Raw genomic sequence first — 14,965 nt, forward strand, 5'->3', positions numbered from 1 at the left:
AGAGAAAAGCCAAGGCTGGAGGGGGCAGGAGGGTCCTCAGGGGTCTCGTGCATCAAAGCTGCGAGTAGACCATGAGGCTGAGGGCAGCAAGGCTGGTGCAGCACCATTAAGCTTTGTTCTGTTCTCTGAGCTGGTCCCAGATAGGCTGGCCCGATGCCCATATCTATTAGCAGATTATTGCCTGTTCCGTAAGGTGCCAGGGTCCTTACTCAAGTATTTACATGAACTGAACCCTATAGTTCTAGGCTAAAGCAAACATGTGAACAGAACTGTAAGAGGCATCTTTCAGTGCCACCAGTTTGTGGAGTCTTCTGTGGTCATTCGGCCAGGTGTGTACACCTGAAGGCACAAAGCTGTGGTTCCTAGCCCATGCCACCTCCTGCTGCTAAGGAAACGTAAGATGCCCTCCTAGTGCAGCATGGACTTATTCAGGCAGAATTTTGTATCTTGGAAAAGAGGTCTCAGCAGTCCTTGTCAAAGATGAGAAATAGTTCATCTTGTTTTCTGCCATTAAAATTTTTATCTTTCTTTAACAAACACTTGAAGAAGTGTTTAAAGAACATAAAGGGTATTAACAAACTAGTATTTTTTATTGCCGCCCCATAGAACGAATTCCATTACTCAGTTAAATGCAATCTGCCTCCAGCCAAGGCTCTGGAGCCAAACATTTTGTTTGGATGAGTTAAATACTCAGTCTGGAGCCCAAGGGGTCCGGGGTTGCGGGAGGGTTAGCCAGTGTAGGAGCAGCTGCGGACGAGTGGCTCTAGGGCCCTGAGCTGGGCTTGAAAATACAGCAGCGTGCGGTGTAGACGCACAGAGCTTTGTGCGTCTATAAACCCATGCTTAATGTCTGTGAATCTTCCCTAAGCGTGTCCATTCTTTGAGTTAAAGTGCTGAGCGCGCAATAGGTTCTCCATGAAGTATTTGTTGACTGACGGACTGATGGATTGGGTGTTGGCTCCTGTTCAGAGTGCTGATTCCTGGGAGAGAAGAAAGTATTTATTAGTAGATATTAGCTGCTGTTTGTTCTACCAGAGGCCTACCTCTTTCAGATTCTTTGTCCATGGGCTAAGTGGGCTTTTGCCCAGGGGAGGCATCGATTTGGGTGTTGCTGCAGACACATGAGGTGGGACCCTCACCTCTGGGGAGGACTCAGAGGACACAGGCCCCCTTGTCATAGAGGGTGCACGGGGGATTAGGTCTGGCAAGGAAGGTGGGAAAACACTAAGGGTGAACTTTCCTTTCTCCACATTCTGATCAAGGGCCTTACCTGACGATCTCAGGGACTCCAGCTGACTGAGGATTTACAGTAGATGGTAGATCTGTAACACATCTCTTCTGAAAATAGAACACCCAAAACTCTGTATGACTTCCATACAGAGTAGGCCAAATACAATTTATCAACTAAGGAAAATGTAATTAGGAACCTTTCAAATGAAAGGACCAGTCTTGGAAGGGGCAGCTGCCTCATCATGCAGCCTTATTCAGCCTTTATTTTGACATCGAACTTGATCAACACTAAACAGTGGAAAACCCATAATGTCAGGCTAAACATAAGCCAATTCTAAGTCAGTTAAATGTGAGTGTGCCTCTAGCTGCCAGTTGTAAACCTCAGGGCGGGGAGGTCACTGGTCCTTCTTGAGCCTTGTGTGTTTCACAGAGAACATCCACCAAATCCACTCAGAAGTTTGGCAGTTTGCTCCTTGGCATCCAGTCTACAAGGAGTCACTGGTTATTCTCTGTAGAGGCCCTTTGATGAGTTGAGACTAAGACCCTGATGCTCGTAGAGAACTCATCCTGAGTTACCCCTTGCACCGGGTTCCGTTAATGCCTTGCTGTGGGGCCTCTACAGAGGTATGTCCCTGCAGATTTGCGGGATTATTTTACCTAATTTGCATCACTGGAATTTGCATTTTCCTATGCTCAGTAATTCCTTTTCCAGCTCTGATCTGCTCCTTATGCTGGGAAAGGCTGAGCTCTCAACATGCCACCTGCATTTTGTAGTTTGCACCATTTCTCAGACACCTCATGAGCATGGGCCTCTCCTGCCCCCCTCCCCTCTTACGAGGTCCCCTATCTGCCTGACTTTCCAGGTCAGTGCCTGTGTCATCTTCAGGTCAGTCCCTAGATTTTCCCTGCCCTGGCGGCCAGCCAGCCAGGGCACTTCAGCAGGAGTAGGACGGGGCCAAGTGTCCGTGAGCGCTGTGACTCCTCTGGGAGTGCTCGGGGGAAGGAGGCCTGTGGCCTGACTGCCACGTGCCTGGTTGCTAACACCGCCTTCTCTTCTCGTCCTCTCGCCTCTGGTCTGCTGGCGCCACTGCAGTGCGGAGGACCCTGAAGAGCGGCCTGACTCCGGAAGAAGCCAGGGCCCTGGGCCTGGTGGGCACCTCAGAGCTGCAGCTGTGACCCCCTGGTGCCCTAAGGTGTGTGCCCATGCAGAGTGCAAGCTCCTGCTGGAAGGAACCCCTCCGGTGGGAGGTGAGGAGACTCTGACACCCAAAGGTTCTGAAAGGGGTACCCATGCCTAGGTGTCACTGAGTGACTTGTGTAGCCCGCTGTGCACTGACATGGACCTTGGAGTCCCCTTCACAGACTTTCTTCATCATGTCAGCTGTGTTTCTCTTGTTTCCTTGACACCTGGCTTAGTAGTTCCAAAGTGTGACACCTTTTCTGTGCAAGGAACAGCCCTTTTAAGGAGCAAATCACTTCCGTCACAGTTACTATGGTCATGAGGCAGTTTGATTAGGTTCACAGACTGGGTCTCTCCATAACACCAAAATATCCAGATGTAAACTCCGAAATTGTACACAAAAGAAAGCACAGATTGTTTACCAGTTGTGGATTTTAGATGTACTAAATGTTTATACAAATTCAGAAATGTACACCATGTTTCAAATACTAAATAAATAGAGTTTAATGCCATAACCGGAAATTTTCATTCTCCTGGTGCAGGACTCTAAAACAGCTCCATAGGCTTGCCTCCTTCTGCATCAGCAAAACCTTTTCTCGGGTTCATCAGAAGGACCCTGGCTCAGAATGGCCTCCAGGCCCTTTGGGATTCCTTTTTTTTGTTGTTAATTGAGTGAGAAGCACTGACATGTGCTCTGTGTAACTCCAGATTAATTAGGCATCAATCTTTGTGGCAGTACAAGTTAGCAATAACCTCACGTGTATCGCCTTACCCGTGTGCTTTGTTTTTGCTCCTTTGTGATGTAGAAACAAAAATTAGAGTAGCATTTTAAAAATCTGAACTACTCTGCAACTCATTCACTTGCTTGTTATGTAAAAATTCATTTTCTCAAAAAAATTTACTAAGTCACCAAGACAAAATGAAAATTTAAAGCTTCGCCTGCAGAGAACTTCAGAAGTGTTGTCCTTGGTACTCAAGTGCAGGTCATTAGCAGCTCAGGTGTCTAGAGGGGAAGGCGCTGTGAGGAGCTCTCAGCAACCGCAGAGCCACGCTGAGGGGCCTGATGCCCAGGTGGTGACCAAGCCCTCCACAGAGACGCTCAGCCCAGGGTCACATGGCTCCCTGTGAAAAAACTCTGCCTCTGAAAATAGGGAAGGGTCAACAATTGCAGCAGGTAGTCAATGGGGGCGATGCCAAAAGATCTTCAGGTCACCAATTCTATCTGTGCCTTTTTTAAAAAAAAATAATTAATTTTTTGGTTGCGTCGGGTCTTCGTTGCTGTGTGCGGGCTTTCTCTAGTTGCAGCGAGCGGGGGCTGCTATTCGTTGCGGTGCGCGGGCTTCTCATTGTGGTGGCTTCTCTTGTTGTGGAGCACGGGCTCTAGGCATGCGGTCTTCAGTAGTTGTGGCACTCAGGCTCAGTAGTTGTGGCTTGTGGGCTCTAGAGCGCAGTCTCAGTAGTTGTGGCGCACAGGCTTAGTTGCTCCGTGGCCTGTGGGATCTTCCCGGACCAGGGCTCGAACCCGTGTGCCCTGCGTTGGCAGGCGGATTCTTAACCACCGTGCCACCAGGGAAGTCCCCTGTGCCTCACTTTCAAAACCTCTGTGACTGTGCATTCCTGAATCTGGGCAGATGTGATTTAGAGACAGGATGCAGTCCTGTAGTCTAAAGAGCTGAAGATAATATATTCACCCCACAGGCTTCTGTGACTGTTTCCCCCCCATCTTCTGCATCTCCACTATCGGGGAGACAGAGAGCACTTTCAAGTGGGCATTTGTCAAATAATACATGATGCATGTGAGCCCCCCAGAGAGCCTGGAACCTACAAGAGTTAGGTCTGTATATTCCAGACAATTGAGTTTATTTAATCACTTTATTGAAAAGGGTGCATAGGGTATCAATGTTTATTTCCTTATGGTTCTAAATAACGTATAATATTCCGCATGTGGTTTAGTGGTTTGTGAGAGCCTCGGCACTGAATATCAACATGGAATATCTGTATCACTGGGGATTGTGATGGGCAAACAGAAGGAAGATGCATTTTTTTTTTTTTTCACCATTTAGTGAACAAATACTTTGATGCCCTTCTGGGGGCCCCTGGTGTTCTGCTGAGAGTTACTGCTTTAGAATAAAAGGTCACATTTGGAAGGAAGTAACTGAATAAATCTAATGTTAATTTTATTTTAGGGATTAAAAAATTCTCAGAGGGAGCAAGCTAGGTCAACTAATTTCTTGGTTACAGCTAGGTAAAGCGGGTCTCTTTTTATTGGGAATTGGTTTAGTAGTTTTTAGTGAATCTGAAGGATTTTTTTCTATCGCTCACTTCCTCTCTCCTTGTCGCCACTCATTCTGGCTGCCTCTATTAGTGTTTTTAATTCAAGAAGTTAAATTTCTCTAAAAGACTTTTGAGAAGCATTAAAGTGAATGATAATTCACACTTGTGAGATGCTGTTGCTAATTGTGCTGGTCACCACCATACATATTCTTGTGTCTATTTCTTAATCTGGGTTGAAATTACAAAAGTGCTGGTAAAGAAAGGCAAATACTTTAAAGATGCCTGGGTTTTGGTTTCTTTGGAGTCTTAAGGTTTTTTCTTTCTATTTAAAAAATAACTTATTGAGGGATTTGGGGATGGAGGGGAGGGTGCACAAAGATATACCATGCTTATGGATTGGAAGAATACTGTTAAAACAACTACACTACTCACGGCAATCTACAGATTCATTGCAATCCCTATCAAAATACCAATGGCATTTTTCACAGCAGTAAAACAAATAATTCTAAAATTTGTATGGAAACACAAAAGACACTGAATAGCTAAAACAATCATGAGAAAGAAGAACAAAGTTGGAAGTATCACACTCCCTGATCTCAAACTATACTGCAAAGCTACAGTCATCAAAACAGTATGGTACTGGCACAAAAACAGACACATAGATCAATGGAACAGAAAAGAGAGCCCAGAAATACCACACTTATATTGTCATAATTAATCTACAACAAAGGAGGCATGAATATACAATGGGGAAAATATAGCATTTTAAATTAATAGTGTTGGGAAAATTGGACAGCTACATGCAAAATAATCAACCTGGACTACTCTCTCACACCATGCACAAAAATAAATGCAAAATGGATTAAAGATTTAAATGTAAGACCTGAAACCATAAAACTTCTAGAAGAAAACATAGGCAGTATGCTCTTTGACATTTTTTTTTTTTTTTTTTTTTTTTTTTGCTCAGGCAAGGGAAACAGAATAAACAAATGGGACTACATCAAACTAAAAAGCTTTTGCACAGGGAGAGAAACTATGAACAAAATGAAAAGGCCGCCTACTGAGTGTGGGAAGACATTTGCAAACAATATACCTGATAAGGGGTTAATATCCAAAATATCCAAAGAACTCCTGCAACTCAACATAAAAAAAAAAAAACCTGATTAAAAACTGGGCAGAGGGGACCTCCATGGTGGTCCAGTGGTTAGGACTCCAGGCTTCCAATGCAGGGGGCGCAGGTTTGATCCCTGGTCGGGGAGCTAAGATCCCACAACCTGCATGGCACGGCCAAAAATAAATAACAATTTAAAAAAATGGGCAGAGGACCTGAATAGACATTTTTCCAAAGAAGACATACAAATGGTCAATAGGCACCTGAAAAGATGCTCAACATCACTGATCATCAGACAAGTGCAAATCAAAAGTACAATGAGATATCATCTCATACCTGTCAGGATGACTATTATAAAAAAGACAACAAATAAGTATTGTGGAGAATGTGGAGAAAAGGGAAACCTTTGTGCTGGGAATGTAAATTGATGTAGCCACTATGGAAAACAGTATATAGGGTCCTCAAAAAATTAGAAATAGAACTACCATATGATCTAGCAACTCCACTTCTGGGTATTTATCTGAAGAAAACAAAAACACTAATTAGAAAAGATATATGCACCCCTATGTTTATTGCAGCATTACTTACGATAGCTAAAAATATAGAAGCAACCTAAGTTCCCATCAATAGATGAATGAATAAAGAAGATGTTGTGTGTGTATATATATATATATATATATATATATATATATATATATTCACACACACACAATAGAATGTTACTCAGCCATAAAAAAAATGAAATCTTGCCAATTGTGACAACATGGATGGACCTAGAGGGTATTAACGCTAAGTGAAATAAGTTAGACAGAGAATGACAAATACCATATTATTTTACTTTAATGTGAAATCTATACATGAAAACAAATGAACAAACGAAACAGAAACAGACTCATAGATACAGAGAACAAACAGGTGTTTGCCAGAGGGGAAGGAGTTGGGGGAAGGAGAGAAATAGGTGAGAGAAATTAAGAGGTACAAACTTCCAGTTATAAAATAAATGAGTCACAGGTATGAAATATACAGTGTGGGGAATATAGTCAATAATTACATAATAGTTTTGTATGGTGACAGATGGTAACTAGATTTGTGGTGATCATTTTGAAATGTATAGAAATATTGAATCACTATGTTGTACACTAAGAAATAACTAACATGGTGTTATAGGCCAATTATACTTCAAAACAAACTCTTAGAAAAAGAGATCAGATTTGTGGTTACCAGAGGCAGCAGGTGGGGGGAGGAGGAATTGGATAAAGGCAGTCAAAAGGTACAAACTTCCAGATAAGATAAATAAGTACTAGGGATGTAATGTACATGATAAATATAATTAACACTGCTGTATATTATATATGAAGTTCTTAAGAGAGTAAATCCTATGAATTCTTATCACAAGAAAAAAATACTTTTTTTCTGTTTCTTTAATTTTGCATCTATATGAGAGGATGGATGTTCACTAAACTTACTGTGTAATCATTTCATGATGTATGTAAGTCAAATCATTAGGCTGTATACCTTAAACATATACAGGGCTATATGTCAATTATATCTAAATAAAACTGGAAGAAAATAAAGATATTCCACAGAGGATCGGCACAGCACATTAAAGATATGGCATTAAATCCACCACAAGGTAAGTAGGACACCTTCTGTTCCTCTGTGTCAGCGGCAGGCTTTCTTGGACTGCGATAGGCCACGGCAGTACTTGGACTATTCAGTTGGCCTAGCTAAGCAGAGGCCTTGGCTATGGCTCTTTCAGAAAATAAACCAGAAGGCTCATTTTCCGTCAGAGAGACCCTGCCTAGAAATGCTTTTAACCCTGCACTGCTTTCTGGGAGAGGGTTCCACAGGGTGACAGCCAGATACTTCTGGGCATGGCAGTGGGCTAGGAAACAGAAGCAATCACCCCTTCCAAAAAACATTTGAATTGAGTACCCAATGGAAAAATTATATTTTCGTAAGCCCCAAGTTTCAAATAAGAATCTAAAATGTAGCTATACAGAAAGAGATGGATGCCTGGGGAAGCTTTTGTAGCTGTTCTATCCAGCCTCAGAAGAAAATGGTGTCCTTGATGGTATGCTGATTTAGGTCAGCATACTGACTGGAGCTCAGCACACAGCAGCTGGTGGTAGACCTGGCTACAGAATTAGAGGAATTCAATCAACATCAGAGCGCTTCTTGGCTCAGAAGATTAGGCATAAGATTGGAAGTGACAAGGGAATAAAGGAGTCCATTCCCAGTGTAAACCATCCTCAGATATGCAGTCTCAATGGAAGAAAATGGGCTCTAATCTAGCAGCCCGTCAGTAGGTGGTATAAAAAAATAACTTGTCTATCTATGGAAGAAGAACTTGTCCTGAAATTTGTAAAGGTTGTAGAAGTTTAAACAACTTCCTAAATCAACATCTGTAAATGGAAGTTTACCTTTGGATTAAATTAAACTTTATAAGCTTGTGTTTATAGAAGAATGTTGTTAAGACTAATTTTTAAATTTGTCTTGTGCTTGATTGAATTTTTCCTATTATTGATATTATAATATTGAAGGTGATTTCCCATTTTTTTTAATGGCCAAAAACATGATTTGTGAGGATGGTAATTGAGGCCACAGCAGTCTGTTTTAGAATCACATGTTTAAAGGAAAAGTTTTTCTTATTAAGTTGTTCAACAAGCCTCTATTCTAGAATCCCAACACTCTGTCTAGAACCTGTGTGGCCATGGTCTAGAGCCACCTATGGGAGCAGGTGTGCCTCAGGAACCACCAGAGATTAAAACAGAGATCCTCAAGTGCAATCTGTATCTCCATCTCTCCCAAGGGATGACCTCATTAAAAAAAAAAAAGTCTAAAAGTATAAAGTTGGGAACTGGAGCCTTGGTAAAGGTAAGCTGTTTTTTCCAGAGGTTTAATCTTGTTCTTAATAGTTTGCCCCTCACTGTGCAGCTTTTGCTTGAGGGATGAGGTGTCTATGTTGGTCCTGAACTATTCTGAGGGCTGTTTGTGTCCCTGCTCTGGTTGCTCTCCGAGGTATTCTTTGCCACTCTTCATGCTGTGAAAGAAGAAAAAGGTAACTGATCTGTAGAGGAAGAGAAGGTGATTTGAGAAATGTCACTTCTTGAGCGATTACTTCTGAACTTGGGAGCGTGTTCTCAGTCAGGCCCACCTGCTCCCTGGGAGGGCAGAGGAGATGAACTGCTTTAAGATGTAGAAAATTTGCACCTTCATTTCCCTCAGCTTTCCATGCTGGAGACTGTGCAGAGCCCTAGAGGCTGAGCTGCTTTGGGGCCTTTGGCTACAATGTGGGGCAAAGCCCAGAACCCACACTGGCCACTCTGCAGCCAGAGAAATGGGCCCTTTTCCAAGGTATGCAGTGGCATGCTGACTCATCCCTGGCCTTCCCTGTGAGCCAGGGGTTGTAAAAATAAAGTATGGAAGGATGCTGTATCTTACAAAAGTATATTAAATTGAGTAAATGTCCCTGTTCTTTGTTGAATATAGCATGCTATAAAAGGGCTTTGCAGCAGTTATTCTGAGATTTGTAATGTAAAAACAAGCCGTGCGTGGTCTAAGACAGGGCTGCCTAATAGCACTGTGACGATGGAAATGTTCTATATGTGCCCTATGCCAATATGGTAGCCACTAGACATACATGATTACGGAACACTTGAAATGTGACTAGAGAGACGAGCAGAATTTTATTTACGTTTAATGGCTACCTGTGGTTAGTCACTACTGTACAGTACTGGATATCACAGGTCTGAGAGATCACATCCTTTTATGCACTTTGTTGCTGTTTATTCATTTTACAAAAAGGAAGTTTTTATGTGAAATTGTGTATAGAATTGCTTTGGACTGCCGTTCTATCAAGAACTTAAGTACAGTGTCTAAGAAGCTATGTCCACTGCCTGCCTACATTGTGTCCTGAGCCTTGAGAGTTCTTGTCCTCAGTGGAGAATTCTGTGATTGACGTTCACTGCCATCAAATACGCACTCTTCTCTCCCTGCATATCCCACCTAGAGGATGCGCTCTCTCCTCAGCAGAGTCCACATCAAGGCTGTATGCGTGACCCGGTGATATACGCCGTGGCCAAGAACACATCTCCAACAGCTAAATCCACCCTGTAATAAAGCTTTACAAAGCACCACTTAGTTCTTGTATTGCTTTCACCATGGTCCTCACTACTGCATTTCACCCTTATCATCTGGGAGGCCTACTCTCAATATGAGTTTATCCACGTGAGACGACTTGGTTGGATATTGGCAAACATCCAGTTAGATGGCTGCGTTTATTTGAAGTGCTGCCTCTACCAAGGTGGGTATTGGGCAAGGCCTGGGTGTTGGGTGCTATAGAAACATAAGGATGTGTGCCCACAAAGATCCCACTTCTGAAACCACAAATAGACGGACATTGTCTGATAAAAGATTTCTGAGTCACAGCCAGTGAGTGGCAAGAGGCAGTCTGGGAGAGACTGTTTGGATGCCAAAACATTGGCATAGCAGCAACATACCGCATTACCACAGGGTCTCCTGAGAGAGGTGGTCTCTGAGCTGCCCTGCCTCTAAAATAAAGCACTGGTTGCATTTTGAGGATTTAAATGAACATTTAAACTAACAGCATTTTCACAACTTTTTTTCTCATTATTTGGTAGTCTGTTCTATTGGTCTATCCTGGATTTAAGTATGTGGCAGCTCCTGATTTAGCACAAAATTATGAATTAATTAAGTTTAATCTACTAATATTTCATGTGGTTTCACAATAAGCAGCATAGCTTGCACTGGTAAATTAAGGCCCCCATCTCAATTACCATTGAGGACACAGAGGAAACAAGGCAAGATGATCAAAAGTTAACTGAGTTGTACAGGCGTGAAGCGCTCCCCCCTAGAGTGGGCTCTCCTTGTGAACTCAGCTTCTCAGAAGCTTTGAGGTGGCGGTAGACTGGAGCTGGACCTTGGAAGGAAGACGTGGCACAACTGGCCAGCACTGGCAGGTAGGAAACTATAGGTATAAAGTCACAGAAGGAGAACCACACTGGTATTTAGGAAGCAAAGTGAGAGGATCAGTAGGCAGAGCCAGGTGGCTCATGTAGAAGGTTAACGGCTAGAAAGAAAGGTTACAGTCACATTACAAAGGAAGAAGGGACTAAACTTTGAGTTCTTACCTGTGTATTTAATCTTCACAGTAACTCCATAATGAAGGCTGATGTGTTAACCAGAGAATGCTTGGTGGGAAAAACAGAATCCAGTCTGGGCTGGCTTAAGCCAAAGAAGGAAATTAATCACAAGATCCCAATTTGGATTGGTACTCACCCAGTGTCAGTCAACTGTAGTCAAGGAGGCAGACTTATACCACACAAATGTGGCTACCAGGGACCCTATGTATATATAAGTGGCTACTGTGTTGAACAGAAAAAAAGTTAGGAATACATATTGTAATCTCTAGAGCAACTGCTAAAATATAATGCAAAGAAGTATAACTTAAAATCAACAGACAAAATGGAATTATTTAAAAATTAAAATTAGAGGGATAAGGAACAGGGGTATAGATAAAATATGATTGGTCATAAGCTGATAATTGTTGAAACTGGGTGATGGATACATGGGGATTCATTATACTATTCTATCTTTGTAAATGTTTAAAATTCTCCATAATAAAAAGTTTTAAAAATGGATGTATTTCATACAGAAACTAAAAGGTCCCTTGGTTTGTCTGTTCCAGTCATTGTATATGCTTCACTAGATTAAAAACATTTTGAGTTCTTCTTCTGCAATGAAAGCAAAACCACCCAGACCCATTAAGTAGAAAGTTTCAGAGTCAGTGAGCATTACTGTCATCATTGTGGTTGAATAAAAGCCCTGATGCTTGGAATCTTTCCTTGCAATTTTGATTTAGTAGGTCTGGAGTGGGATCTACGCATCTTATTTTCTACACACAATTCCAGTGACACTGATGCATGTCCACAATTGGGGAGCACAGGAATAACCCATATCCTGTGGATTATCCTGTGCAAGCTGCCCCTTGTCATGCCTATCCTTGGCTTGGGTACTTCCCTGCTGTAGGACCCAAGCAGCATCATGATGTGGCACTTCATGCACAGTCTTAGCTACATCAATGCATCGTGAAGCATCCTGCCATTTATTCTCTTTCTATAATTCCAGCGGAGTCTTTTTCCTGGGCAGTTGATTTATAGTAGTGCCTATTGCCATTTTAATTGCTTTAGTTTCAAAACATTAGTATCCTTGTGAGCTTTTTCCCTATGTAACCCACTCAAACTATGCATTGTCTGAAGCCTTTCGCCAGGAATGCTCCCTTTCCCCTTCACCAGGGCCAGCTTCATGGGCATGTGACCTGTGCAGTCACACAGAGCTCCACACTCAGAAGGCCTCACACTTGGTTTAATGCTCTCCTGTTACTGCCTTGAAATTCTTAGTTTTATCTTTGAACTTGCGTTTTGTAGGTAAAGCATGATGAGAAGCATACACATGAGCAGAGGAGATATGTGCAATATGTGTGTCCACTGTTCCTTACCACCTCTTTGATTTACAGCCATTGTGATTCTCGTGAGCACAGAATTCTAGTGGGCCCACCATACATGAGAGTCCATGGAGGTTCAGAGTTAAGTACAAGGCAAGCATGTTATGTCTACAACTGAGAAAGTGGGGACACAAGGGCACCAAAAGGTCATACTTTCTATTTGAACCAGACTTGATTTGAATGCAAAAAGAAGGCAATGGCATTCTAAGAAGCATTAATGACCATGGCACCCAAACATTCCCTTTCTTACTCATGTTACTTTCCTGTATTAGCCAACCACTTACGCTGAAATGATGACACAGAAGGAAAACATAGGGCAGCTCAAAATTTCTCTTTCTTTCAGTCCTTCCTTAGTCATCGGTAAGTTCAGAATGTTGATAAAATGTGTACATATCAGGAAGTGAAATATCAGTTGAGCTAGTTTTGCGTGTTGTTTCCACTGTTCTGATAAGAGTGAAACATATATGCATACAAAAGTTATAAAGTAATAATTGTGTAATTTTTGGTGATGCTGTACATGAGTTAAATGCTCTATAGCTGCACTAAAAACTGGAATAGCACAATAGAAAGAGGAATGATAAAATTAATGCTAATAATTTAAAGTTTTAATTTTTCCTAGAACAGCATCAAGTAGCAAACAGATAAAACACTGCAACAAGTTGTGAGAGAGACCACAGAAGAAAGGTAAAACAAATTAGTACTTTTTTTTTAAACATCTTTATCGGACTATAATTGCTTTACAATGGTGTGTTAGTTTCTGCTGTATAACAAAGTGAATCAGCTATACATATACATATATCCCCATATCTCCTCCCTCATGCATCTCCCTCAAACCCTCCCTAGCCCACCCCTCTAGGTGGACACAAAGCACAGAGCTGATCTCCCTGTGCTATGCGGCTGCTTCCCACTAGCTATCGATTTTACCTTTGGTAGTGTATATATGTCCATGCCACTCTCTCACTTTGTCCCAGCTTACCCTTCCCCCTCCCCGTGTCCTCAGAACCATGCTCTACATTTGCGTCTTTATTCCTGTCCTACCCCTAGGTCCTTCAGAACCTTTTTTTTTTTTTTTTTAGAACCCATATATATGTATTAGCATACGGTATTTGTTTTTCTCTTTCTGACTTACCTCACTCTGTAAGACAGTCTCTAGGTCCATCCACCTCACTACAAATAACTCAATTTCGTTTCTTTTTATGGCTGAGTAATATTCCATTGTATATATATGCCACATCCTCTTTATTCATTCATCTGTCAATGGACACTTAGGTTGCTTCCATGTCCTGGCTATTGTAAACAGAGCTGCAATGAACACTGTGGTACATGACTTTTTGAATTATGTTTTTCTCAGGGTATATGCCCAGTACGACCCAGTAGTGGGTCGTATGGTAGTTCTATTTTGTTTTTTTAAGGAACATCCATACTGTTCTCCATAGTGGCTGTATCCATTTACATTCCCACCAACAGTGCAAGAGGGTTCCCTATTCTCCACAACCTCTCCAGCATTTACTGTTTGTAGATGCTTTGATGATGGCCATTCTGACTGGTGAGAGGTGATACCTCATTGTAGTTTTGATTTGCATTTCTCTAATGATTAGTGATGTTGAGCATCCTTTCATGTGTTTGTTGGCAATCAGTATATCTTCTTTGGAGAAATGTCAATTTAGGTCTTCTGCCCATTTTTGCTTTGTTTTTTTTTTTCTTTGTTTTTTTTTTTTTTTTGTGGTACGCGGGCCTCTCACTGTTGTGGCCTCTCCCGTTGCGGAGCACAGGCTCCGGACGCGCAGGCTCAGCGGCCATGGCTCACGGGTCCAGCCGCTCCGCGGCATGTGGGATCCTCCCGGACCGGGGCACGAACCCGTGTCTCCTGCATCGGCAGGCAGATTCTCAACCACTGCACCACCAGGGAAGCCCTTTCTGCCCATTTTTGGATTGGAGTGTTTGCTTTTTGGATATTGAGCTGCATGAGCTGCGTGTATATTTTGGAGATTAATCCTTTGTCAGTTGCTTTATTTGCAAATATTTTCTCCCATTCTGAGGGCTGTCTTTTGGTCTTGTTTGTGGTTTCCTTTGCTGTGCAAAAGCTTTTACGTTTCATTAGGTCCCATTTGTTTATTTTTGTTTTTATTTCCATTTCTCTAGGAGGTGGGTCAAAAAGGATCTTACTGTTGATTTATGTCATAGAGTGTTCTGCCTATGTTTTCCTCTAAGACTTTTATAGTGTCTGGCCTTACATTTAGGTCTTTAATCCATTTTGAGTTTATTTTTGTGTATGGTGCTACGGAGTGTTCTAACTTCATTCTTTTACATGTAGCTGTCACTTCCCAGCATAACTTATTGAAGAGGCTATCTTTCCTCCATTGTATATTCTTACCTCCTTTATCAAAGATAAGGTGACCATATGTGCATGGGCTTATCTCTGGGCTTCTATCCTGTTCCATTGATCTATATTTCTGTTTTTGGGCCATCTCAAGATTGCATTGGCTATTCGGGGTTTTTTGTGTTTCCATACAAACTGTGAAAGTTTTTGTTCTAGTTCTGTGAAAAATGCCATTGGTAGTTTGATAGGGATTGCATTGAATCTGTAGATTGCTTTGGTAGTATATTCATTTTCACAATGTTGCTTCTTCCAATCCAAGAACAT

General features: G+C 42.0%; 1 protein-coding gene across 13 annotated transcripts in view; it reads left to right on the forward strand.

Moving 5' to 3' along the window:
• FHOD3 (formin homology 2 domain containing 3) overlaps window positions 1-14,965 on the forward strand; it is a 546,814-nt gene that overhangs the window by 500,569 nt on the left and 31,280 nt on the right. For 5 of the 13 annotated variants that reach the window (XM_055080572.1, XM_028480604.2, XM_055080575.1 and 2 more), the window contains one exon: window positions 2,324-2,922. The exons of 7 other annotated variants lie outside the window; for them this stretch is intronic. In XM_055080572.1, coding sequence (XP_054936547.1) covers window positions 2,324-2,406 — 83 coding nt within the window. In that variant the 3' untranslated portion in view covers window positions 2,407-2,922. Of the gene's footprint in view, window positions 1-2,323; window positions 2,923-14,965 lie in introns of those variants that run through there. One more of the 13 variants, XM_055080578.1, reaches the window with a different exon arrangement.

Source organism: Physeter macrocephalus, chromosome 19 (assembly GCF_002837175.3).
Source record: "Physeter macrocephalus isolate SW-GA chromosome 19, ASM283717v5, whole genome shotgun sequence".
Classification (NCBI taxonomy): Eukaryota; Metazoa; Chordata; class Mammalia; order Artiodactyla; family Physeteridae; genus Physeter; species Physeter macrocephalus.